Source organism: Anarhichas minor, unplaced genomic scaffold (genome assembly GCF_050575085.1).
Source record: "Anarhichas minor isolate MPS153535 unplaced genomic scaffold, ASM5057508v1 ptg000074l, whole genome shotgun sequence".
NCBI lineage: Eukaryota > Metazoa > Chordata > Actinopteri > Perciformes > Anarhichadidae > Anarhichas > Anarhichas minor.
Genome location: NW_027466520.1, coordinates 5,408,655 through 5,436,297, shown reverse-complemented (window position 1 = coordinate 5,436,297; position 27,643 = coordinate 5,408,655). Strand labels below are relative to the sequence as shown.

Sequence of the window (27,643 nt, the reverse complement as noted above, 5' to 3'; positions counted from 1 at the left end):
TTGAGTTTAACTACTGGATGATCAATATATTTACAATTTATTTTTGCACAGATGCTCCGTTGAGAACAAAAGTTCTGCATCGACTATGTAGCTTCAAATAAAAGTTTACCACCTACAGTAGTAGAAGTGAAATACAAAAAAACTATAACCATCAGAATAGATGGAAAAAGTTAAAGACACACTAAAAAATGTAATAAAACATTAGCACTCATGTGGCTTCATATTATATATTTAAACAGTATGTTATTAAGTGTTCTTCGGACTAAAGAAGCAGCAGAAACGGTGTTGCAATCAGCTGTAAACCTCATAGATGCAATTTGGAATATCATTTTAGTTTAGGAAATAACAAAAAGTAACACTGACCAACTTACAATTTCTATCCATTTCACCAGAGATGTATTCTTTCATAAGAAAATGTACACGAAGAGCTGAATTCAACATTTTTTTTAGTTTGATTATGAGAAGACCGATAAAGCTCCTGTGTCTGTCTGTTAAATATGTGAAGTAGACGTTCGCTAAGCTTCGCATACAGACTGAATCCAGGAGGAAACAGCTAGCTTTGGCTATAATAATAATAATAAACCCTCTGGTTTTGTACGGATTAAATGTAATTAAATTAGAAGTCAAAGTTTGAAACCAAGTTGTGGTTTCAGGGGGGGGGGGGTATGTGCTGGACCATTAAACAAGCAAAATTAACGCGTTTATGTTTCCCCTTTTTTTTCTTTGTGTAAAGTTTATGTAAACTAAGCTCCTGGCTGTAGCCTCGTATTTAGCAGACATACATGAGAGTGGTATTGATACTCTAATCTAACTCTCGGCAAGAAAGCAAATTAGTGTGAAGACGTTGAAATATTCTGTTAACCTTGCAGTTAAAATTGTGTTGCAGCTCAACAAGCAATCACAAATTGAGGGTGTGTGCTTGTGCACTTCCTAGTGTGTGTGTGTGTGTGTGCGTCCTCCCATCTGTCAGCCCGACGCTCTACCGGGAGCGATGTCTTGATTGACTGCTCGGTTTGCTCTGCGCCGTCGGTTCTGTCTTATCCCACTTCTGACCTGTCAATCAGTCACGCAGTCAGCAAAAAGGCGCCAATTAAACTGAAGGGAGGGCTGTGCAGAGGAGAAGGAGAGAAGAAGGACGGGCAATCTCTCTCCAGAGATGGAGGGTGTAGTTGTGCTGCTGTGGCTGTTACACGCCTCCATTTGTAGAGAGAGCCTATAAAACGCATCAGTGTCTCATTTCTGTGTGATGGACAGAGACATTGTTTCACCAATCTTTAATAAGACAAGGACTGAAAGGAAAAAGTGCATCGATCCAGTAACTAGATTAAAACTTAATTAACTTTCTCTGCCCATTATTCTGGTTTCTTTCCATATTCTGCCATGGGGAGCAATAGTTATTGTAGAGAAAGGAAAGTGGAAAAGAAAGCAGTGTCAGTGTGCGTCTATGTAGTCAGTAATAATGTGTAAATGCCTGCTGTAACTCAGGCTTTTTCAACCATTTGATTGCATATTTTTCTTCAAATGTGTCTGCAAGAATCAGCTATTGTGTAATCGTCCTACTCTGTTGTAATGAGAACAAATTGAAAAGTATCATTCACATCTGCACACTTTATTTTGACATATTTCTCATTATTTTCCCTCCTTGGTCCAGATGCGTTTCTATTTTCACATGTCTGGAGACGGCATCGGGACCCTCAGCGTGTTCAGTAGAAGCGAAGGCCGTCTTCGTCTCTTAATGAACCTGACGGGAGATCAGGGCAACTACTGGCAGATGAGGGAGATCCCGCTGAGCCATGACGGGGATTTTCAGGTCGTGTTCGAGGGCAAGGTGGGCCGAAGTTCGAAGGGTGACATCTGCCTGGATGACATCACTTTCTCTCCAGGGTGTCTGCTCACTTTCTCAGCCAGAGTAGAGGACAACACTCCTCCGCCTCCTGCAGGTAGACGCTCTACTTTGTCTCCATTGTTTTGTATATGATGAGCTGAGTTTTTCCTCTGCTGTAGCTGTATTCCCTCTACTTTCCCACCGAATCCCACCTCCTCCTCTTTGATATTGTTATCAGGACTTTCATCCATCACATTATAACTAAATTTGATTTACTTTAATCCTACGGTCTCTTTGAATTGCCTTTCAAAATAGTTCTTCATTCTACAAGAACACAATGTCACTTTGGTTTGGACTAAAGTATCTCAACAACTATTAAATGGTTTGAATTAAATCTTACAGTCATGGTCCCCAGAAGATGAACTTATAGTGACCCCGGTTCTTTTTATTTTTAAGTGAAATATTCTCTACTATTGGATAGAATTGCCATTACATTTGGTTCAGCTATTCATACTGATTTGTAATAACTTAAGTGATCATTTTACTTAGATGGAAAATTCACCACCTTTTCTGTGGATGTCCAATCCGTGTGGTTGGTAAATGTATGTCAATTTAAGCAATAGATTCCTATATCGTCCGAGAAAGCGGAGTTCTCCTGCTCACGGAGCCACTCCGGCAGTGCCTACATCTACCAGGATGCATTGCGAGTGAGCTTATGACGCCCGGTGGGTTCCCGCCAGCCATATCTTCTTGCACAGCTAATGCTGCTGCTGCCTCTCGGCCGTACACTGTGGCTTGGATCTAAACTAGATAGTCTTACAATGCCACTAACATGGCTTTAGATCTGCATCCTAATGCACTTTTCTGTGGGGGGGGGGTTCCTTGTTTAGTTAGAGCTGGATCAGAAACTGTTGTTGGTCTGGGCTGCCCTATAAAGCCAAATGAGACTCTGTAGTATGCGTGCACTGGCGCTAGATAACAATGGTGACCTCACCATATACACTAAAGTAGAAAAGTTCACAGGAGCAGTTAAAGAAACACTTCAACCACAAAATGACGATTTTTCTATATCAATTACTCACAATTATTACCTTGAATTCTTGAAGAAAACTTGCAAAACTTGCATGCCTCCGCTGCGAACGAAGAATAAAAGAAACAAAAGTCTTGATGAATTGTAGTGAATGGGGCTCGTGTTTAACAACAGCAAAACTATACAAAAAAACTCGCACAACTCGTGCAGCATAGTGCATTGTTTTGATTCTCTGTTCAACATGGAGGCATGCGAGAAACGGTTTCCTTCAAGAATTCGAGGTAACACAGGTATGGTTATGTCATGGTTATGTCAGGTGTGAAGTATTCCTTTCAGCTGCGTAGACAAAGACATTTTTATTGCAAAACAAAGTAAATCCAAGTAAAAAAGGCTGGCTTGTTCATACTGGAGCATTAATAGAAGGCCCGTATATGTTTCTGCAAAGGACCAGAGCCCCGATGAAGGCCATTGTGTAGCTGGTACATTGGTTTTTATTACTGATCCTAAAAGAACTAGGCAGTCAATTACAGCTTTTTAACTCCATTGTGATAAGGAGAGTGCTGGGATGGCAGTCTTCTTCTTGCTTTTAGTAAATAACTGTACAACTGCATCGCTTATAAGGGCTGTTTTTACTACATGAGAATATTTCTGACGGCGTTTGAAGAACACAGCTGTGGAGCCCCATGTGCCAAAATTAGATTGTTTATCTGATTTAGGAAAGATATTGCGTTACTAAAATGTAGATAATTGCAATTTTGAAGACTTTCACTATGATAGTGTGCTGTTAAATGAGCAATAAGAGGATTATTGGCTGCTGGCGTATAAGAACCGTATCTTCATGTGGAAGAAGAGAACTGGCAGTTTCAGAAATGCATGCAATTGTTTTTATAAAGAAAACAAAATTAAATTCAGCTAGTCTACATAGTCATGACCAAAACATGTGTCAGACCTCCTGGAAATTGTCTCTTAGTTATTAACATGGCGCAAACACTCATATACTGTATGGGTGTTAAACTTGAAAATCCTCAGTTTTCAACAGGGAAAAACTCAAAGGCTCTGAAACATTTGTTTGACTGTGGTCCCGTTAGTCACTGCCTGTCTTCGCACTGAGTAAAGCAAACCCTTTATCTCAGAGCTGGTAACTATTCATCTATTCGTAGTTTGTCTGCATCCTTTACGTTCTTTTAGAGGGAACCCTTTAAGAGGTGAAATAAATGATCAAGAGCTGATTTATTGCCATTGTTACCGTGGCTATAATTGGCCTATTCATTTTATTGCTTTTCTTCTGTATCGGATGTCTGGGAGAAGAGAGAGTTTCTGGATCATCTGTGCTCAGAAACGGTGAAGCTGTGTGGCCTCTGCAGGAGTCTCCTTGTCTTTTTTTGAGATGAGCTGAAGAAGACTTCTGTCCAGCAGCAGAAGTGTGCGGCCTCGCTTAGATTAAACGCAGGTCTGCATGCGAATGATGCTTCAATGTAAATGCTGTTTATCTTTGCTTGAAGCGTTCACCATGTCTTTGAAACAAAGCATCCTTTGCTCTGGATAATCATCAGACTTTACTGTGATACGTAGAACTACTTTCTACTGAAGAAATAGTCCCTCTGAAAACTGTAGACGTTGTTTTGGAAATAGAGAGGGATGTGAGTCTGTGTGAGAGTAGTATTTCTTGAAGGTTAAGACGGGGGAGCAGCACCGCTGCCCTGAAGGTGAAGTTCATGCCGGGCGAGAGAGAGGAGTGTCTCCTCAGCGGCTGCAAGCTGCTGAGAACGTCCCGTACTGATGAGACCAAAGACAGCAGGAACTGTAATCATAAACTGAAGCGCCTCAGGGGCATTTTCCTCCGCTGCTTCATTCTATAATACTTATTATATGATGGAGTGGTGAGACACAATGCATGTTGTTGTTTTTATGGCTGGGAATTTTATCTTGGCTTTAACTAAAGTGTAGAATACCTGCAAACCATTTTAACAACAACGCGCTGTCAACATAGATTTTGCACCTTCAGAGACTACTATGCATGTATGTGTATGTATACCAACTGCATGAAAGAATAACGTGAGCAAATCAGAAAGAGTCCCAATTTAACGTCTTGCCAGTCTCTGCCAGAGCACTGTTGGCCTTTATAAACTGGGCAGCAGCAGAAATCCTTACCTAATGAATAATGAAAGTGATGAGACAATGCATTACATCCACTACAAGAGAACCATGGTCATTAATTAAGGCTTCGATTGGCAATCTCTTCTCCCCGCATATCATTTTGCACGTGGTTCTAGCTGTAAATGTCCTGTCATGTCTGAAGAAAGGCTTAAAGAACATTTACTGTACACAGTCACAGTTTATTGGGTACAGCTGTACAATCTAATGCAGTCCAATACAACACACGATACATAAATTCTACCTTCACGAAGCTCATAATGTTCACTTTTTGATGATGAATCGTATGTTTATTATTGAGGTCGTAGTTAAAGATGTTCTTGTACTTTACATTCAGAGGTGTTTCTAATTTTCTGTCCTCTCTGCTTACCTACACGAGGCTACTGTACCGTACCGTACTGTAAGAGCAATGTGGTTTTGATGCTGTCACTGTGTATCCGTGTGTCATGGAGCAGGACAAAGAGCGTCGGGGACCAGGAACATGATGAAGCTTCATTTTTATTCATACGTTATTAAAAGATTAGAAATGTAAAACATGGACAATACAATGGAGCATGCGACACCTTTCACCTTTCACCCCGATTGGACAACATCCTTCACTTTAGAAGTCAGACTTTTAATTCCAGAAGTAAGATCAAAAGTTGATCCGGGGCAACATCCCTGCACCAGGGGGCAGTGTGCCAACCAGGGTGACTGACCATGACTATGAGGACAGTGGGTCACATTACACACAGCAATGCAGAGCCACAGAGTTATCCATGTAACAACATGTGTACTGGAGTTAATGAGGACAAATGAGTACATTTAGGTGAAGAACTGCATATCTAAAGAGATTTAAATTATTAGCTCCAACCTTTCACTTTTTTTAAATGAATCCACCGGCATGCTGCACATCAGGTTGTGAGGCAGCTCGGCTTCACAGTCGGGAGCCGTGGCTTCCTGGCTTCCTCTGTGCCTTTTGTTGGGGCACATCGCTTCTGGTCCTGTGCATCTGAAGAAGAACAAAGGATCAGGAGGGACTTCTACCCCTTTATCTCCTTTTTACTTACAGGGACCACCCCGCTGCATCACGCCTCATCTCCCTTTCTAACACTCCCCAAAACCAAGCCCTGACCCCCCCCCCCTGGAATGCCTGGCGCCAAAAGAAGCAGATTACAGCCTCCTGCAGCACTGCCACCCTATGATTCGCTGATTTGTCCCCATGCTTCATTGTCTTCTTAAGCTTCTTAAAGAGACTCTGATGCTGCATGCAGATGGTCTCCCCACTCTTGAGTTGACTTCTTGTGCTCTGAAGTTAATACTGAAGTCTTGGGGTGCTGTTAAGTTTGGTGAAGCACACAGTAGATAGAAAAAGACCAAGTCCTTGCTGGGAAACACTTTACTTTACATATTAGGAAACCAACACGGCCAGTCTGTAGCTGTCTCTGTCCATCAGTCTGAATGATATTCTATGTGTGTGTCTTATTTCCAGGCTCCTGTCCTTCAGGCTCCCTGCCTTGTGAAAATGGCCGGTGTTTCACTCCGGGGCAGAGCTGTGACTTCACAGATGACTGTGGCGATGGCACTGATGAAAAGGATTGTGGGACTTCCTGCTCCTTTGAGAACGGCCGCTGTGGCTGGATGAGCTCCCTGGCCGATAACTTTGATTGGAGGCTGGGGACGGGATCTGTGAAAAGCGTACGGCCTCCATACGATCACACGTTGATGGATGAAAGTGGTACGTGCTCACAATTTGCCTTGACACATTTTGTGCATCGTCCATACACACTTAAACCGTCAACTCATTTAAAAGTTGTAAAATCCTCAAGATTTCTCATTAAAATGAAGTTCCTTGCTGTTCTAGCATCGTCTTCGGATTGCCATTGTATAATTGAAGTGCACCTTCACTTCTGGGTGGTTTTGTATGATCAGAGGGAATGAAACGGAGCTGATTTAAAAAAAAAAAAATATTAATAAAAAATAATCGTATTTGTTAAACGTGAAATGCTGCGGTAGCTCTCCACAATGTTTAATTCATGACTAAATCAATGTACAGCAGCAGGTGGGCCTTAAGGTGATTGATGCAGGGCGACTAGGCCTGTAATTCCATTATACAGTGTGCATGGTAAAAAGTGATGGGCATCAATAAATAAACACGTATGTACATTTGCTCACACAACTTGTGGAGGTGCTTCCCCCAATCATCTTAAAGTCGATGCCTCTCTGATGTGGCTGTGTGAGAGTGAACAGTAAACAGTGATGCTGATATCAACGAGATGTCATTAAAAACAGAAACGCTGCATTACATGCTGCACGCCTCGTTTCCTGTGAGGCGTCCTGAATCCAGAGCGGGATTGGCGGACACCATCACTAACAATTAGAACTAGCGAGATAATTGTTGAAAATTTTTTTAAGAGTGGTCCCCGGGTGTCGGAAAGGCAGTGAGATATAAGCGGATGTGTCAGCGATTACTCTGCGACCCCCTCGCTCTTACTCCTTGACCACAATGATAGTGACGGTGCTGTAATTTGTCACCGGCTGCAAGAGCTGGTCCTACAGTGATGGTTGTCAATTACTCTTTGCCTCGTCTCCCTCGATCGCTGCCCTTCTCCTCCGTCACTCCTTCTTCTTTATTTTCTTTAGGTCATTTCTTCTATCTGGAAGCTACACCGGTGGGACTCAAAGGCGATAAGGCTCATATTCGGAGCTCTGTGTGGAAGGAGTCGAGTGCCATCTGCAAGCTCTCCTTCTGGTACTACATTTCCCACATGGCCTCGGGAACAATCCGCCTGCTGATCAAGGTAAACCACCTGCAGGGGAGTGTTTCGACTCACGCACTCGTGATAGGAAATGATGGATCTAACTGATGCCAGTTCATGATAGTTTCTTCAAAACGAACCCCTGCAGACCTGTCTTTCCATCAAGCGTGGTTATCAAATCCAGATCATATTAAATCATATTAACGATGACAGTAATCGTGTCATATTAGCGCTGCTGTCTAGTGGTGTCAGGGATTTCATGAAACGAGAGGTGCGGCTGTCAATCCCTCAGTTTCTTTTGGATCTGTGGCGGTGGTTTGAGGTGAGTCATGGGGCTCAGAGCAGCCTCACCTCACCATCTGGGCAGACACACACACCAGCCAGTCCTCAAGGCGTCTTGCTCGTTTGGCATTCCTCCATCCAGTTTGTGCATGCATGGCTGACTTTCAGGGATTAAGGTTTCTGCTTGCAGCTTTTGCTGCCATTGAAATTCTGCTGTGATTTACTGTGCCTCCAGCCTGTGGTCTGTGAGGTCTCTCAGCCTCATTTAACTTCATCAGGTACAACTAAAAGTCAAGGTGCAGGAGTTGTGCCAGAGTAGATTCATTTTTCAATCTGTGACTGTGTGTGAAAGTGATCAAATTTGTCTCACAATGCACAGCACGAGCATGATTGCTACGGCGTTCTTGTGTGCGCTGCAGCAACCGTTTTCAGAACACGTCCGCAAATTATCATGCAAATTTGTGCTTTTATTTTTTTTTTCTTCAAACGGCAAGACGTTGTGTCCCACCCTACGGAATTTGCATTTCATTGCTCTTGCAAAAAAATGACACTGTCTCATGCTGCAGCTGGCAAGTCACAAAGGCAACAGAGCTCATGATGCGATTGTTTTTACGTGAGACAATCAAACTTATTCTCTTAGTAAAAGCTCCATCAGTACTTTAAGACTTGCGCTTTAATCCAAATGTATATTTAGTTTTTCTTATTGTAAACATATATGCCATAAAAAGAACAAAACCAAACATGAATTTCAGTTCAAAGTGGTTGAGGACAGTAAACATTAAAACGATGGATATAAATAATATGGCTCACAACATTTTCTTTGTTGTTCTCCACAAATCCCACATAAAGACCAAAAACAACACTGAGGTATGACCTGTATCGCCAAAGACTGTATTTGAATATGTAAATAGTCCTCAACAAATGCAGTGTTCCTACAATACTCAGCTGATTAAGAACACCTAACCCTCTCAACCCCAAGCTGTTTCAGGTCGTTTTTCTTTGTGCTCCCTTCACATTTTACTCACTGTTGCCTCGTTTTATTTACTGCAAATTATAACGTCTACACCTCTTTGGAAACTGCACAACCAGTGGTTAGAAGAAGGGAGAACTCACAAAATAAACGTGGAGTGCAGAATTTAATGTTTTAGTTATTTTAGTTAATTGGAACCAATGGGGTCAGAAAGAACATACAATGTTCTGACTGTTTTGACTTGAATTATCCAAATACTACCGCCCTACTCTATAGTATTGATTGCACATTAAAGTGCATGTGGTGCAGACAGGATAACACCGGGCAAATCCCATGATTCAAATTTATAAGAGCGGTCTTTCAGTGACGCCCACTGGCTGTTTGATTGATTGTGTGTCTCTGTGAGAGACGGGGGGATGATGAATGCATGTGGAACTATTTCACATGTGCTGCTTCTTCACGTTTAGGTGGAAAATGTAAAATGTGGCCTTTTAAAGAAGGTTAGACCTCCACATAAAAAAACGAGGCGATGGAATCACTCACACACTGACACAGACAGAGTTCAGAGGTCATCGTATGTGATTTTACACATCGACTGAAGTGTGTGTGTGTGTGTGTGTGTGTGTGTGTGTGTGTGTGAGTGAGAACCAATATCTCTGTTCAGCTTTATGTCCCTGTAGTCTCCGTACAACATAAATCATATTAAGTGCATGTGTGACCTAGAAGGTTCAAAGACATTAGCACTTACAGAGTATTGCTTTGTGCTATAATTCACAACATTATAGCGTTTTCATAGCCTCAATGTTGCCTTGTGTCAAAACGGCTACATAAAGACAAACAAGAACACAAACACATTTGCACAGGCATGCCTGCAAATACACACACACACACACACACACTTGTAGTGTGAATACAGTGGGATCCATCTTTTGAAAGCTTGATTGAAGAACAAAGGCGGTTATGGTAATGATTCCGTAGACTTCAGTGAGCAGAGGCACAGAGTGGGAGGGAGGGGGGGGGGGGATTACATTTACCTGGCAAGTGTTTCCCTCTGTGAAGTCTTGCAGGGGGCTCAACGGTCCCGTCTATTTATATCACCGAGCCTGTGAACTGCTTGAGTTGTTATCTATCAGTGAGTGGGCTGGACACGACGGGGTCTCCGGGTGAACCAGGAGTGTGGTGTGGCAGACAATTTTGAGTCTGCAGTCTGACAATGATGTGTTATTTTCATGTACTCATCTAATGTGCAACGCCGCATGTGACACAAGATCCAGCTGAGAGTAAAGTGCATTTCCTGTTTCATGCTTTTGATTTGACTTCATTATCAGGTGCAGATAGACGTGTCAGGGACGGGCATATCTGACTTCCTGTGGTGATTTATTTTTTTCTAAATAAAACGGGAAGTTTGAAACTGGAAATATCTGGACTTCTGGATTAAATATTTGTGGAAACTCGAGAATTCAGGTCATGCATTTTTGACCGGAGTGATAGTAAATTCTGCTCCTGCATCACAAAGGGATTATCTCACCACAGCAGGAATTGGAAGTATTATTTTTAAGTGTTTGTGATGTAAGATTGAGCAGTTGAACTCTTGATGAGCTTTGGGAAAGGGATAGAATTAATTCTAAACATCCAAACCTTTTGTTAGAGTCAGATATAATAATGCAGCTACGTAAAGGAACGCTTATTATAAGAACTGCCTAAAAATACAAATCTAAGCCACCGGCAACCTTTAAGGTGGAATATTTTTTGCATGTTTCTTAATGCATGAGTTGATGTTGTGAATCAATCAACACATCTTAAATGTCAACATGACAACTTTGACAATTCTCTTTATTTAATTGGCTCTCTTGCATGATAAATGCTCCAGAGATGATTGGATCTTCAAACACTTAAAAAAGATTATATGAATTTCAACCGCATTATGCAAACTGCCAATATTATATTTCCTCACTTGCAGAAAAAAGTGGCAGAGCATCGTTCCATGAGTGCGTGCACACACACACACACACACACACACACACACACACACACACACACACACATACATCAGTTGAATAGCTGGCAGTCCTTCAGCAGGACGCATTCGCGTACACACTGCTAAACGAATGTGGTCATATGCAGCCCAGACCACCTCTGAATGTGATCTGAGCGACAGGATCTCAAAGCGTCCCCCAATGCATCTTGGGTGCATTTGAGCCCCAAGACGCATGTTAATGACATGTCTAAACAGTGACTTTTAAAGCTACAGTCAGCAACTGGTTAGCTTAGCTTAGCATAAAGACTGGAAACCGGCTTTCACAGTGTAACCGGCTTTTCACAGTGTAAAAGTATGCGTATCTACTAAAATGTATCTGACCTAAACCTTCTTTTTTTGAGTTCAACATTAATTCTTTTTTTAATAGAAATGCATTATTTTCCTTTTAATGCAGGCAGTATGTTACTCTCCCTTTCAGTCATCATGTATATTTCCTAACATTTTTTATGAGACAAATCCAGTATGAGGTCATGATGAATGAGGGAAATTACTTTAAAACGATGCTACATATCCGGCCACTTGCTCATTTATGTAGTTATCTATGGTGCAGTGGGTTCAAATGAGGGCTGCCATTATGGTGAGCCAAACATCTGCCCGTCAGCCAAAGAAAGGATGTTCTTCTCGAGTAAAATATAGCATGACGGAGATAATCATTGCAACCAGTTCTTGATTTGAAGCGCTGTTGTAGAGCAGCTCTATCATATAAACAATATGCTAATATACCAGTGTTGTAACTTTTCTTAACTAAGCAGAGATTGAGCACAATAAGTGGATGCACTCTGAATTGAAGATGATCCGACAGAGAAACAGCTGCCAGCGGCTCCATACAATGAAAACGACATGAATACAAATTGGGTTTCGGCTCAGTGAAGCATTCAGTTTATGGTAAAGATATAGGGGATTTCAATAAAATAAGCATTTTATTGTGATTGCATTTGTCTTTGTTCTTTTCCGCTTCTTGACTGTCACCGGGGGATAATAAAATATATTATGCAAATGTATATCCACTCAAACTGAATTCATAGTTGCATTGCCTTGACTGACAGCCAGCGCAAGAAATGAACCTTCAAATTGATCGAATAAACGCCTCGACTGATTCGCCACGGAGACATCAAGTGTGAGCTACGCACGCCAGTATCGCACACTCGTCACTCGCTCTAAGGCTGCTTTTATGGATTGAGCCCTTTATTCCATGACATAAATCTGGATAAGTCCTGCTGTAACGCTGCCTAATAATCTATGCTCCGCTCTCACGGTAACAAGATTATTTCAAGCCAGGGCTCCACTGGCGTAAAGCAGAGGAGACAGCCTGTGCATGCCCCACCCAAGGGTGCATTTTAATAGGCTTTCAAACTGCAGAGCAGGATGTGACATTGCCATGTCCTCTGGTCTCCAGTACATTAGACCAAGTCCCTTTTTTTTACTGCAGTCAAGCTTCTTGCCACTTCAGATACAGTTGGTGATGAGACTTTTCATCGTGACACTGAATTAATGATGTTCTAGACCTGCAGTCATTCAGTCACCTTTTTTTAAAAGGACGCAAGGACAAGGATGCTGTTATGAATGATTGCAGAGTTATACCAGTCTTAATAGTGGACTCGTGAACCTCAGGAGGCTGGGTAGTTGAATCTATACCATCTTCTATGAAACACACTGTGGTTTAACCAGGCAGCACTTATCTGTATTGACCTGAAGCTGAAGAAGATTTGAACAATCACTCCACTCACCTCAAGCGAGAAACAATATAAAAAACACACAAAACTGATGTACTTTAGATGCAAGTCGCAATAAATACATTTCAATCTATATTGCCTCCTCTCTAGCTGGCAGGTTGCTTCCGGTATTGGTGAGAATTTACAGCAGCATGATCATGTATGTCTGATCAACGCAGAATAAACTACAGCTCGTGTTCATAGTAATATAGGACCATGTCATCCAGTGCAACAGTGCGGCTCATTGTCGTATTTTAATAGTTTTTAGACAACAATGCTGCTCTTTGGCACAGAGGAATAAGATCCGGCGTTGGCTACACAGGATCGGGTTCAAGTCATTGTTGGTTTTGGTCTTTTTATGGGATTTGCTGACGACAAGAAAAATATAGAAACAACAGCTTTATCCTTAAATGCTTTTTGTTTGGTGTTATGCTTTGCTTCATGCTTTTGATCCAACTGCTGTTCAGTGTAGCCAAAGCTGCAGAGAGGGGATACTATCTTTCTTCTCCTTCTTTAATTCGTCTTTGAATTTGAGCCAACTCAGACAAATCTTTTTCGGTGTTCCTTGGTTTAATCTGGAGGCTACAGTATTTATATTCATAACCTCTGTAATTTTGTTAAAATTTGCTGTAAAAAGCAGAGCTTCTCTTTGTCCTTCACCATATTGTTGGGTATGCTTGTTTATGTTACCTTGCTGGCTACAAAATAGAAGTGTCCTCACCTTTTGTCTGTTTAGTTTTCACCTCTTTTTGGAATGCTAAATAAGCTCGTCGCTGACGGGAAGGCAGGTTTTAAGAGGATAAAGAGAGGGGTTGTGTCGGTTTGTGTGTGCCATAAAACGGGTGTTGTTAACAGTCTTGGCTTGGATTAATAACTTATATGTTATTTATTTACAAGTAATATTCATACTGGTTTCAATAAACAATTTGATAGTATTTTCCATCTTTGCAGAGCAAGAGTTTTGTCTTGTTTGGACGTGATATGTGACGTGATATGACTTCGTAAATGTCTCATTCATGCTCTTGACACCACATAAAAAAACGACGGCGAGGAGATATTGGCTCGCAATAATGTACATCCGCAAAACCCTCTCTCAAAGCCACACTCGCTGTTTCAAAGCTGTATTAGTCATGATTTAGTGTCTGGGTTGTACCATGGGAAAAGACCGAGAGGACTGAAGGAGGAATACACATCGGCATGTCTCTTAATGTGTTCCACATGTGGCATGAGAGAAAACCATTACCATAACTCAGCCTGAGCAGGTCTCAAGGCAGGGAACGTATTACTTCGATGTTATGCTAATGAGGCTTTAATGACTCCTCTCAGATGATATTCACTGTTCCTCAGCAATCGTCCCAAGAGTTAATTTCAGCTCATTGTATCTTCTTCACTGTTGACAACGATACTCAAAGTTTAAACGTATGTGTTTCTGATGGTAACCAGAAATGCCACTGCGTGATCGTCCTTTTGTCAACGCCGCTCTTCTCTCCACAGACGGAGAGCAATTTGTGGGAGGCGTGGAACAAGACGGGGCATCAGGGGAATAAATGGAACCGAGCAGAGATCCCTCTGAGGAAGCTGAGGAACTTTGAGGTGATATTCGAGGGGATCCGCTCCAGTGACGTGAGTGGAGGAGCCGCCCTGGATGACCTGGAGTTCAAAGACTGTGCACCAAGTAGGTGACATGAACAGCACACACCTTTTGTACGAAGTGTTGCCTATTCACCGAACCAAAATAAACGATATAATCGTTCCAATCATTCTAAAGTATAATTAAGTGTATAAAAGTAAACTACTACAAAAGTTAAGTATGTTAAGTATGGAGCTAGAGCCTGCAGGCGTTTAGCCTAGCTTAGCATAAAGACTAAACGGGGAAAGTCCAAAAATGTATGCTAAGCTAACCAACCTGCTAGCTCTAGCTTCATGAATAATTCACAGATAAAAGACTGGTGTTGATATTTTCATCCAGCACTTTGCAAGTAAACGTGTTTATCAAAAGGTAAACTTGTATTATAAAAACAATAAAGGAAACTAGTCAGCTACCCAATCAAAGCCTAAGTTTAACTGAGAAATAAAGTGCTGATGTGTGGCAATGCAAGTGCTACTACTGCCCTCTTTATCTATAAAGTGATTCACCTTTGGAACAATACCTCGCAGCACTTTCATCTGTTTGTGTGTGTGAGCTGTTAAAAGTGCAAAAGTGGTCAGAGGAGATGGGAAATGTCTCGAAACTTCATCGTCCCAGAATGGAGCACTGGAGTGGAAAGTTTGTGTGAAGCCAAAAATCTCACCACCTGGCAAAGTAATCCGAGTCATAAGTATTCAGCAAACCTCTGCACCGTATATTAAGGTCTCTTTGTGCAGAATGGCAGAACAAATTTAACTTCTTGCTTCTTTAAATTTAAAATCATTTTACTGAACTTTTGAATGTTTGAGCAAAATATTCAAGCTTTAGACTCATGAACTCGTTTATTGTCAGTCAGCTTTTCATACCAGTCCGTATTGAACTTTTGCATAAACCGCATGTGAATATCTTTAAACGTGTCCTTGAAGGTTACTGAATTACCCGTGAATTGACTATTTGCAAATGCAATAATAAAATGTCAAAAGTACACAAACAATTGATGTAAAAATCTTATTCGGGTTTACCTGAATAAGTCATAATAGCTTTGGCCTAGAAAATCTGAATTTCTGTACTAAAAAATAAATAAAAAGATTTCAGGCAATGTCACATAATGTGGACTAAATTACTTTCTCTTGTGCTATCATACAAGCAAGCAAGATACAACTATCCCGTGAAATTATCTTATGATCTTTTCAACTGATAGTTTGACGTGTGAAAGTGATTCTGCCGCTGGCACACTCTGCATATGAACAGAGAAAGAGAAGGAGAGAGTTAATGCGTTTTCGAGGGAGATAGTTTTTTTTGTGGGATGACAGTCGCTGTCAAACGCTGTTTAATGTTTAACATCTGTCTCGGACATAAACATCAAACAGGACCTGGCACAAGGCTGGACACCATGTGGGATGTCTCCTGGCTCTGCCGAGGCCGTCCGCAACACACAAATATTAACACAGTTACACACAGAGAGACATAAACACTGAGCTACAGACGCACTGAGACAGGGATCAAAACAGGCTGAGAGGCGTGCATGCAAAGACCGAACTGTCTGTCCAAAACTAAACAACACTTTACCACGGGACAAAAAAACCCCGCTAACACCCACTAACATCTGGCTTTTGTTTTTAGTTGGAAGGTTACAATCGGCAGTAGTCACAGGTATTTATCTGCTCCAGCTCACATCGGCAGGGATGGAAACATGTCACCCAGGTGGACACGATAATTCTTCCCCTCTTTTCTGGTGCGATGCTTTGTGACGCACGTTGAAGTGACATTGATATATGTACAAAACGTACAATTAACACGCAAAGCTACCAGACTCTAGTCAGACAACAGTAATTTTACCTCACTGATCATCGAAAAACACTTCATTCAAACTCGGCGGAAGCACAACACTAATCAAAACCGTCTTTTGTTCGTCTTCCCACTGCTCCAACAATCACCAGCTCTGGTTTGAGGGTTTGAAAGAGGGACTGAATAAGTAACTGATATAAATAAGAAGTAACCACTGTAACATTTTCACTATTTGTTTTTTCCAGCGGGTTTTTGACGAAAGGCATACTCGTCTACTGGCAATGGGGAAGGAGTCTTATCTCCTATAACAACTTCCATCAACTAAATACACGCTTAAATGGGTTTTCAGTTTACTCTGTTGTTATTAACCGCGCTTGAACTCCTGGAATTAAGTTCAGCCATTTGCTCATTTCAGTCATCATTTAATGTCGCTGCCTTTTTGACGTGTCAAACCTCCACATACTGTAATGTCCTTGTATGTGTGCTGCGTCTCTGCTCCACCTGATCTCCTCTCCTTCCTCTCCGTTCTGTCTCAAACGAGGCGGAGCCGGAGGAGGCTTTGATTCCCCCGACAGGACTTTGTCTGCTTTTTGTTTACCGTCTCCTCCGCCGCTCGTGTCCTTCGGTGCAGAGAACAGGAAGTTTTGATAAGACACAGTTGTTCATCGTAGCTTTTCCCCACTGAAGCTGGATTTGATTGATCTAAATGGAAAAAACGGGAGATAGTTTCCTGTCTAGAGGGTCGGTCCTAAAAGAAGATAAAAATAAGATTACCTGATGTAGAATATAAGCATGAGTGATAAGTGTTTCTCCCTCAGATCTGTTCCTACGTTTGTCTGTGTGTGTTTGTAGATGTGATGGAGCCACACAGCTGCCCTGCCGTCACAGACTTTGTGTGTCACAGCGGCCACTGCATGGAGTCCCATCTTTTGTGCGACAACAAGGCCGACTGTGCTGATGAATCGGATGAGATGGACTGCGGTGAGTAGAAAATGGGAAATGGGTTTCTTTGGAATTACAGTCGGAGTGAATCCTTATTGTAGAGCAGAAAAACATCTTTCAGCCCAGACTTCTCACTCTTTTCTTCCATCTCTCTCTCTCTCTCTCTCTCGCTCTCGCTCTCGCTCTCTCTCTCGTAGAGCACATAGACAACTTGCCAGGCGCGTGTAATTTCAACATGGATGAAAACCAGTGGGAAGACACCTGCCAGCTCTCTCAGGACTCTGATGATGACTTTGATTGGAGGATCGGTTATAGGACTGAGACACCAGGAGCTGGACCTCAGGCTGACCACAGTCCTGGTCAGTACCCACAGTGCTGCCAACCCTGTCTCTGTTATAAACAAGTCCTCCAAACTAAACAACAGAATACGTTGTTTGTCCAGCAGTTATTTAATATGCAACATAAGCATTTTCTAATCCTCTTGGTTAAATATTGAAAAGTGATATGAAGCAAAAGACACAACTTGTTTAGAACTTAATTGACATTATGAGCTTAACCGAAGTGCTTTTGTTCCCTGAATCTCATCACAGAACACAATTCTTCAGGTTTTAACTACAAGTGGCAGCTCAAAAAATGATTTTGACACACAAGGTTGAGTTTTTCTAACCTTTGACCTCTTCATCATGGCTGAATGAGCACTGGCCAACACACAGCTATAAATTCCCACTAATGACCCTGTTTGTGTTCAAAACTCACTGCATGCGTTTGCCTTCTGTCTTGTTTTTTAGTGAAAGATTTAAAATGCTTTCAAAAACGAAACATTTATCAAAATTAACAACGAACGACTTCTTCGTCCTCCATGTTTTCAGCTCTCGGGCGGCTCAGTGCGGCGCCTTTGTAATTACAACTTGACAGCTGTGAAATAGGAGCTTCCGACTGGAATGTGAAGGCAGGGTTAATAATACATCCTGATCAATGTCAGCCCCAGTCAAACTGAGCTTAACAGTATTGGACTTGTTGTTTATCTTGTGTACAGTGATGCTGCTGGATCAAAACATGTTTTTCGCTGCTGATTAATGAAAAATGAATCTTAGAGTTTGAATCACCTCAGTACATCGCAAAGTAAACCTTCATTTCTCCATGTGACTTTGTAATTTGCATTCATTAATTATTGTTATGTACCTTGGCTGTCGGTCTTTCTTTTTGTTTGTTGACGCTGTTGGTACATAGGGCTCAACGAATGTTGACTTGACGTTGCGAGGCTGACCTTTTGAGGAGAAGATAGCGGCATGAAAATAATGAAAAATCTTATTACAGTTTTGGCAGGAGTTCAAGTTAATTTGAGGAGAAACCGTGTACAGTTTGCTTGACTTGACGGAGAGAAAATGAAGTAAAATACAACAGGATTGTGACAAAACGCAAACAAAAGAGGAACATAAAGGGCCAGCGGATGCTGTTAAAAACAAATAAATCAATATAACTAATAGAGCGCTCTTAAAATAAGAGATATACTAATTCATCTAAGATAAACCAAAATACAACAAACTAACCGAGCCTGAAGGTAAAAACCCCAAACAACTAAATCAGCACCCCGGCTCCTCGTGTTATTAGACAGAATCAAGTTCTTACAACTATACGTGGCTCATTCACCACATGATTCTAAAATACCTCAGATCTTGGCCTCCCAAAAGCCTCAATACAACATTCAGTCACTGTGGTGAGCCGCTCAGTGGGAATCACAGCTGCCCCTGACTGACAATCTGACCAGCTACTTAACACAGGTGTTGCTCTCGGATTGGAGGACTGCTTCGGATGGCGCTCCTTCAGCGACCAACCAGGAAGTGGGGTTTACATTTGGGATCCATGTGTGGGGAAACCACACATCCTACTTAACATGTGCAAGAACACACCAAAAAGATTACACAGATGGAAGATGTAACATAGAGGGAAAGATCATTTTTACATCATTATTATTGTTTTCATTGAAGCACAATTTGAGATGATTGACGTGTTTTTGTGGTGCTCTATACCAAACAAAGACGTTTTCTTAAGTCTGTAGAATATCATGTGTAGACCAGGACATCTTTGCAGCATGACGATATTTAGTTAAAAATTGTATTTTGACACACATTTTGTCTTGAACAAATATTGCCCCTACTGCAATTTCGATAACGACTGGATTAAGTGTTCAGCCCTATCCAATATATTTGTACGGGCTGTGTTTTTTTCATTATTCACTGTGGACTCGATGAACAAACAGATCCTACAGTGGAGCTCTAATGCCTCCTTGTATTGGCTGTGGGCGAGTTACTGAGTCCACACCCACTTCCGATTGGCCAGTTGAGATTATTGAGCTGAGGGATGAATCTGGACACTGGGGACTGTGTCATAGAATGAACTTGTGATCTCACTACAGAGCGGATCAATACACCCGGCCATCCGTTACACACACATGCTCATGAGAGAGCTGAACAGCGGCAAGAGGCACACATGACTCTGCAGACATCACTAGGTTGCATTTTCAAATGATGTTAACATCTGAATGACGGAGCAAACGTGTAGAGATTTATTTTTGGGCTTGGTGAATGCAGAGTTTGGGAGCAGAGTTTGCTGTGCTGTGATGGTCTTAAATCCCTTTAACTCGTGTGGAAAACTGCCACCTCGTTCTGGCCTCAGTCATACGCTGCGTCATCTCCGAGCCTAGCCGAGCTGAGGAAGCACTCTGCAGCTTTTGGCTGCAGGCTACAACATTTAACAACAGCATGAATGCTTTCGTCAGTCCAAATATCACGTATATTGGAACCAACAAGAGAACGTTGTTGGATTTTTTGCCTGCAGCTGGAATTGAATGCTTGCGTCTTTGTCATTCATCACAATGCGGTATTACTCAAACCTCACATAAATGTACAACAAATGTATTTATCTCCAAAGGTGGTGGTGGGAACTTCCTGTACATACACTCAGCCCCTCAGAGGGAGGGTGACGTTGCCAAGGTGTCAACCAGGAGTTTGTTTCCAACCAGTATCGGCCGATGTCACCTGCGCTTCTGGTTCTACATGCACGGCTCAGACAGGATGGGAACGCTGAAGGTGAATTCATCTGAGCAACATTTCCATAAATAATTCAAAGCCCTTTATGTGTTTGTTTGTGTCAGGCATCTAGCTTCCAGACATGTTTGTTTTTTTAAATGTAATTTGCGGTAATGATCCGTCACAGTCAACCTGAAGGCTTAATTTGGTTTTGACGGAGATGTCTTTTCCATTTCACATCCAATCACCTGATACCCACAGGAAGAAATGAAAGTCTCCCTGCCAGGAAATAATCCATCAAAGTGTGTCACCTGACAAACTTGATCATTACATCCATATTTTCATGTCTTTTTTAGGTGCCTTTGTTAGCTGTGTTAATTTCAGGACAACAAACAAAAAGCAAATCTTCAAAAAACATTAATTGGGTATGATGTGCGCTGAAAAAAAGCCCAAAATGACATGCAGGCAACCCGTACACTAGATATTCACAAATGTGCTATGACTTAAAATGGCAACAGTAATAATAATTCAATAATAAATAATAATACACTTCATTTATATAGCACATTTCATCATATAATATGCAGCTCAGTTCACTGAAAGTATCCACATTTTTTTTTTTTATTACAGAAAATCATTCAAACCAAAGTTTATTTTTGATTTTATTTAATTTTTTTATTTAATCTTCCATGTCGTTTCATGTCCCCTTAAATGTCCGTGTTGGTTTGCTCCTCACCAGGTCTACACTGTGGGACCCAGTGGCACCAGTCTGCTGATGTGGGCAGCCACTGGAAACCATGGTAGCCAGTGGACGTACGCAAATGTCATCCTGTCCAACCCGGGACCTTTCAGAGTGACCTTCCAGGCGGAGGCGGGTGGAGACGTGTGGACAGACGTCGCCTTGGATGACATCTCCTACACTGCAGAGTGTGTGGTGGAAGGTAAAAGGTTTCCGTCTTTGCTCGTCCTTTTGGTTCCTTTTTTTTTTTTTTTTGCACTGTGCTCATTTTTTCCATGTAATTTCCTTCTCCCATTTCCTCCTTTTCCACATTTTCTGTCCGCTAACATCCATGCTCCTCTGCTCCGTTTCCAAATGAATTGTGTGGACCCTCGGGGTGAGTGTAGTGAGTAAATGGAGCCTGGTGCCCTGTAAGTCCATATAAATTCACTGTGGAGACTGGGTCAGCGCCGAGGGACGACACCGAGGGGAAAAGCAATTACATTTATATTGTGTTGTTTCATCACTGCCACCCAGCCGTTCTCCCTTCACTCCTGAACTTTCTGAAGACCATTAGCATACCTCTCTGGGGTTTTTCCACCGTGTCTTAAAACAATCCTCTGAGGTTTCTTACCGAGGGATGCTGGCTGCGTGTAATCTAAAATCAATAAATGGGTATTTAAGGTGTGTTAAGCTCTCTGCATGCGTGTGTAATCATGTGTGTGTATATGTCGCCTCAGGACTAGTGACTCCCCAGCCTGTGACCTGTGGTGCGGACCAGTACCAGTGTATGTACTCCTATCAGTGTATCCCAGAGAGTTGGACATGTGACGGAGAGCTGGACTGTGCCGACCAGTCCGATGAGGAGTTTTGTCCCACTGTGGTACCCGGTACTCTTCCTCCTCAGGATCGCTGTCCTATTGGACATTTCCAGTGTTTGAATGATACCTGCGTCCCCTCCATACTGCGCTGTGACGGCGTCCCAGACTGCCCTGATGGAGAGGACGAGAACAGCTGCCGTAAGTATATGTGTCTTTGTCTTTGTTGGGTTTTTTCACTGGTAGTTTATTTTGGAGGAAGACGTGCTTTGAACTGCTTGTGAGATGAGTAACTTGCAGCATGTGCACATAGGAAATATAAAAAGTACACTCTTTGTTAGTAAATCACATGGTCAGTTTTTAGTAAACGTTTGTGGTTTGCTCATAGTGATCTGTGAACTCCTCTCAAACTCCTTTTTTCTTCCTCTCTCTATTTTTCCCACCAGCTCTGCTGCAGTGTGAGCTGGGAGAACTGGTGTGCGAAAGCCGGCCTGGTTGTATCCCACTTCAGAAGCGATGCGATCGCTCTGCAGACTGTCTGCCTTTTCACTCTGATGAATCTAGCTGCCATGGTAACGTGTCTTTTTAGATACCTTCCACTTTCAAGCTGTTAACCGCGGCGGACCTCGAAGCTCCGGCTTGTCAGAAGAAGCACCCAGATTTTAGAGATGGAGCTTATTGTCCATCTTTTGTTTCACCTTTTATTATACAGTTCATGTAGTTTCCACATTTTAATTGTATTCTTTTAAAGTATTAAATAGTTTAAAGTATGCTCGCTGTCAGTTGGTTTCATCATTTAAAATCCATAGATTTAGCTATTTAATTTAATACATACCTTTTTATTCTTTCTCCATATCATACTCTCATGAGTTACCAGTTTTTAATCAAGTGTTGCGAAAACTTTGTTCACGTCTGCTCATTTCCAGCCGGCGCGGTGACTCCCAGGACATTTCAAGTCTGGCTTTTTAGTTTTCAAAGCACACCTCAATGTTTGCTGCGAGCTGCCAAAATCCATTAAAACCTTCTGCCTTCCTGGGTTTTCAGTAATAAGACCAAACCTCACTTTTAACCTGCATTCGCTGCCAAGCCGTAGCTACTTTATGGAGGTTGAACAGGACTCGAGGGCTTCAAACATGATGATTATTTGAACAACCCTGATAAACCCCCACACAACCTGTGGAGGGAGGAATGTTCATCATCAGATGTACAAGATGGAATGAAAAAAATATTGATTTAAGTGTTGTAATGTACATGCTGACGCTCTCTGCAGAGGCTAATGGATGATGCTCAGTGCACCGTGTCCCTCTGGCAACATAATTCACTGATTTCATGTTCTGATATCAGAGCTGCAACATGCTTGAGTGTCTGTTTCCTGTCAGAGGAGAGAATGCAGAGGGAACCCTGAGGAGGGTTTTCATTTTTTTTGTGTATTTTCGATAAGATATTCAGCAGTGATGATCAGTTATTTTACGTGTGGTTTGCAGATTGTCCTCCGCTGTTTTGCCTGGATCGTGGCTCATGCCTTGTGGAGAAACACGGGCCTGTTTGCATGTAAGTAGAACTTCACCCTCACACAAATGCACACACACTTATAAGCACACAGCAACACACTCTGTCACGCTCATAAACACGCACAAACAAAGATAAGCATCGTGTGTGTCGGCCCCACTCCTCCTCCCATCCTTTATCTCTCTTTGTGAGACTTAAAACATGGAAATCCTATCAGTCTTGTTTCTTTCCTTGGAAAAGACGCGCTCCACGAAGCATGTGGGAATCTGCTTATCCCCTACAGCTTAACCAGGGCGGGGTTGTGCCTTCATTTATCCACCAGCACAGTGATTCCTGGGAATCTCTGATGGATTCTTCCGGTCAATATTTAAACACGGCCCCCGCTACCAATGGTCTTAGTGGGGGGGAACCACAAAAAACTCCTGAGGTCACTCTGTTGGAGTTTTTATTCGAGGGAGCTTATGAATCTAGTTGTCTGCATCAGCAGCTTGGAATGTCCACAATGAGATGTTTCATTCTAAAAGTGAGAATGCGATTATGAGCGCAGACGCCGGCCGGCGAACGCAGACACCGGCTAAAAGGAAGTGCTTTTAGTTTTCTGCCGTCATCCACTGCACAGTGTGGTATGGAGCTCCTGTAGCTGTTCCAGTATTGATAACAGAACCCGAGGCCAGCATCGGAGGGCACCTCTGGCTCAGTATTTGCATCACGTTCCCCCCCACTCTGTTGAGGAGGATCCACCAGGGAACCAGGCCAGGGACGTCCCTCTGCCATGGCCAGACCGTCACACAATATGTACCCTGAACCCCTCGGAATGATAATGAACCAGTCTGGCTTCGCTGAGAGCTGTGTGTTTTGCATTAGGAGCTCAATGTTGCACAGAAATCAAGCTGATACTGAACAGATGTTGCCTTGGACCAGAGTCTCCAGTCCGGAGGAGAATAACTTGGTTTCTTTCCCAGAGATGCAGCTCACTAGACGGGCCAAACTATTTTCAATTTGTGTGTTTTTCCATGCTGGACGTCCAGCAGATGAATCTTGCACCATTTGTCAAGATAGGGATGTTTGTTTATTTTTTATATGATTTGAGAGTAAAAGTGTGTCCATGCTTTGGTTAGATGCCTAAAATAAGGTCTGCAGTTAAAACAAGCTTCTGAGATTTCAACATTTTGTTCTTAGAAATAAAATAGGTCTGTAAGGACCCCTCTGGTGGATTTTGAAGCTTTTACGTGTCTAAAAAAAGGTGTTCGCTAACAAGTGGCTAAATGAGACTACATGGGTTTTCAGGGAGATTAAACGGCATCGAGTCAAACGTCATGATGTTGATGTCATGCAATAGTGATGTAAGTTTCTTTATAGCCTAAAGTTAGCTTTTCACTTCAAACGATTGCATTCATGCTTCAAATATAATAAAAGTGGAGTTAATTTGTGAAGATTGACTCACTGAACAAAATGTGTAAGTATCATCACCACTCATAAGCTACCAGCTACTTTAGGTCCATTGCCTGTGCAATGGACTGTGCAACCTGAGTCTGTTTTAAAGTAGTGAGCGGAGCATCCAAACATTTAGCTGAAAGTGATAGATACTAATTCATAGTAGAACAAATGCCTTCTCGATCAAACCTACTTACAAAAACAAACAACTGGTGTATGTAGTTATGCAGAATCATCGTCATAACTTTCTACTCTTTCTTGGTTTCTTGGCAGGTGTTATCCAGGATGGACAGGCAACCGGTGCCATGTGAAGGAGAAGCCGTCTCTCTCCACCTCGACACCCAAACCAGAAGACACACAGCTGGGTAGTAAAGAAACGCCTCCCTCGCTCTATTAAACTGTCTAACTGTATTTATTTACTATATCTTTGCAAACCCTGTTAATGTCTCTGCAGTCCGTAAAAAGTTCTCTGTGCAGGGATTAAATGTACCTCCCTCTTGTTCAGACTCTGTGTATGTTGGCATCGCCATCGGACTGCTGCTGCTTGTGGCCGGAGTCGCTGTATGCACTCTGGCTTTATACAAGGAAAAGTGCTACTTAATGTGAGTTCTGGCTACAATTATGACTCCTTTTTGCTGCTTATGATGATGATGATGAGTGTACTTTTTTGCTGTCTCCACAGAAAGCCCAACCCGATGGATAACCCAGCCTTTGACAGGAGAGCAGAGGTCAGCGAACAGAAATGTCCAATCAATCATCAGCAAATTCTGTTAACGCAACGTTTATTTTCTCAGCTTTACAAATGTCATTTTTCTACCATTCGCCTCACATTAAACCATTAAGTGGGTCTAACATGTGAGGAGGTCAGAGGGTGATCGCCGAGCCTTTCTGCTAGATTACATTTTAGATTTAGGATTATTGATTTTGTGGTTTGGAGGTTTGTGCTTCTGTGTGTGTGTGTGTGATTCATACACACACTTTAGTGCATATACAGCAGATAGACACAATAACTGAACCATATAATCTGATCAGATCCAACAGAACAAGCTTACCACCCAAAATAACCAGTTTAATTAACAGCTTTTTGTAACAGTCTTACAAAAATATAACATAAGAGGCTTTTAGACTGGATTACATTATACAGGTGAAGTGGTGGAAGAAACTCTCACATCAGAAACATTGTATTTTATAACCTCATAATTTGACTTCAGTACAATACTTGAGTGACTGTACTTTACCAGCTACTGTCCAGCTCTTCACATGGGTTGCTATTATTGTGTCCACACACTATGTGTTGTTTCCCTTCTGTTATTCCTGCTATCACTGACAGAGATCCCACCATCAGAGACGATACAATCACAACTATTCCATTTGGATAATGTCTCTCTTGAGTATGTGTGTGTGTGTGTGTGTGTGTGTGTGTGTGCGTTTAAGAGAGATTGTGTGTGTGTTTCTAAAAAGGACAAAAAGAGTGAGCTGTTGGTCCGAGCGCACACACATTTGTATCTGCGTGGGTGTGCAGTAAGTGTCATCCAGTATTATGAGTGAGCGAGATGCTGAGAGCCTCAATTATGACTCTGATGATGGAGGTTATCATGGATTTAATGGTGCTGTTTGAGTGTGTAGCGTTTGTGTGTAATGCAGCAATCTCACGATACTGTTCGGAATATGTTCAACTAATGCCAACACGTGTGATATTTTCACAGCAGATTACTCTCCAATTATATGATTCATACACAAAACACACATGTGTCACTATATATATATTCTATACTGTATCTGTGTTGTCTGTACGTGTTGGTTTTGATGCGACTGCAAACGAGGACGCAGCTTTAAATAGAGGAGTGTAGGTGTGAACTCGTATCTCTGTAACGCAGGCAGATCCGCTTCAACACTCGTGTTACTGAGCAGTGGAAACACTCCGTGGTTATTTAACCTCTGGGAGATGATGAAATGTTTTATGGAGGTTAGAGGTGTAACTGTGTGGACGCATAACGGGTCAGTTTGATTTTAATTGCGCCTGCATTTCGGGCTCTCCCTCACATTAAGGCTCATCTAATTCTAAGCCGGTGTGCATGATTGTCTCTCCCTCAGTTTCCTAGTCTGCATGAAGGGCCGGGCGGTTGTCCCAGAGTTGACTCCAGCAGGAGTGATGGTCGGGGGCTCTCCATCAGTGTCTACCCCTGGAGGAGGGAGGTGGAGGTGAGGTATCTCTGCTCAGCCTTTAGGACTTCACTCTTTAATTGTCTGTGCAGACGTCAGTGACGTGATGTTTGTCTCTTTGTGTCCACAGCAGGTTTCGGCCTCTAAAGATGCCAAGCTGTCCTTCACCAACCCGCTGTACAAGTACTCCCCTGATGCTAATAGCTCTGAAGCATAAAAACAATGGACTTTACATATTGACTCTGCAGTAGAGCTGGGTCAAACGCTGTGTGCACATACTTGATGAGTTTGTCTGGACCTGCTGAGGTGCCAAGTGGTGGGGGAGTAATGCAAAGAGCGGAAGAAAGTTCAGATATAATGCAAGGAAGTATTTCAATGTCAATTCTGATACACTGCTGTTGTGATTGAAAAATGATTAATTTATCAAATGAATGATATGAGTGATATCCCGCAAATATCTGGTACTATAAAAGCTAAAAGTTCTGTATACTAACTCATGATTGTTGAGTTTAGACTTTACCAAATTGTGTCCATATGAATACCAATAAATTTAGTTTAAAAATAACGTGTACAGCGGTGTAGATCTTTCTGCAGGAGCTCTGCTCTTTGCAGCTCCCTTAAACACTTTTATTTGCAGTTGTTGTAGTGGGTTAAATCCTTAAAGAAATAGTTCACATTGTTAGGAACTACATGTATAGATGCATATCTATAAACGGAACTTTACCTGGTAGAGCGAGCGCCCCACTTATACCACGGCTGAGTCCTAACTGCAGCTGCGTGGGTCCGAATCCAACTCGTGGTCTTTTGCTCCACGATTTAGGGGAGATAGTAAATATTAATTGACCATTTATAGTAGAAGAAGAAAA

The 27,643-nt window shown here is 42.1% G+C and overlaps 1 protein-coding gene across 1 annotated transcript in view; it reads left to right on the top strand.

The window, feature by feature from the left end:
- Nucleotides 1–26,994, top strand: part of malrd1 (MAM and LDL receptor class A domain containing 1) — a 40,954-nt gene extending 13,960 nt beyond the window's left edge. Inside the window, exons 18-33 of the mRNA XM_076080875.1 lie at nucleotides 1,652–1,940; nucleotides 6,481–6,726; nucleotides 7,632–7,789; nucleotides 14,244–14,424; nucleotides 17,017–17,145; nucleotides 17,304–17,465; nucleotides 20,038–20,195; nucleotides 20,875–21,076; nucleotides 21,594–21,872; nucleotides 22,118–22,243; nucleotides 23,156–23,222; nucleotides 24,888–24,979; nucleotides 25,120–25,216; nucleotides 25,297–25,342; nucleotides 26,709–26,816; nucleotides 26,908–26,994. Coding sequence (XP_075936990.1) covers nucleotides 1,652–1,940; nucleotides 6,481–6,726; nucleotides 7,632–7,789; nucleotides 14,244–14,424; nucleotides 17,017–17,145; nucleotides 17,304–17,465; nucleotides 20,038–20,195; nucleotides 20,875–21,076; nucleotides 21,594–21,872; nucleotides 22,118–22,243; nucleotides 23,156–23,222; nucleotides 24,888–24,979; nucleotides 25,120–25,216; nucleotides 25,297–25,342; nucleotides 26,709–26,816; nucleotides 26,908–26,994 — 2,427 coding nt within the window. The remainder of the gene's footprint in view (nucleotides 1–1,651; nucleotides 1,941–6,480; nucleotides 6,727–7,631; nucleotides 7,790–14,243; nucleotides 14,425–17,016; nucleotides 17,146–17,303; nucleotides 17,466–20,037; nucleotides 20,196–20,874; nucleotides 21,077–21,593; nucleotides 21,873–22,117; nucleotides 22,244–23,155; nucleotides 23,223–24,887; nucleotides 24,980–25,119; nucleotides 25,217–25,296; nucleotides 25,343–26,708; nucleotides 26,817–26,907) is intronic.
- Nucleotides 26,995–27,643: the final 649 nt, after the last annotated feature.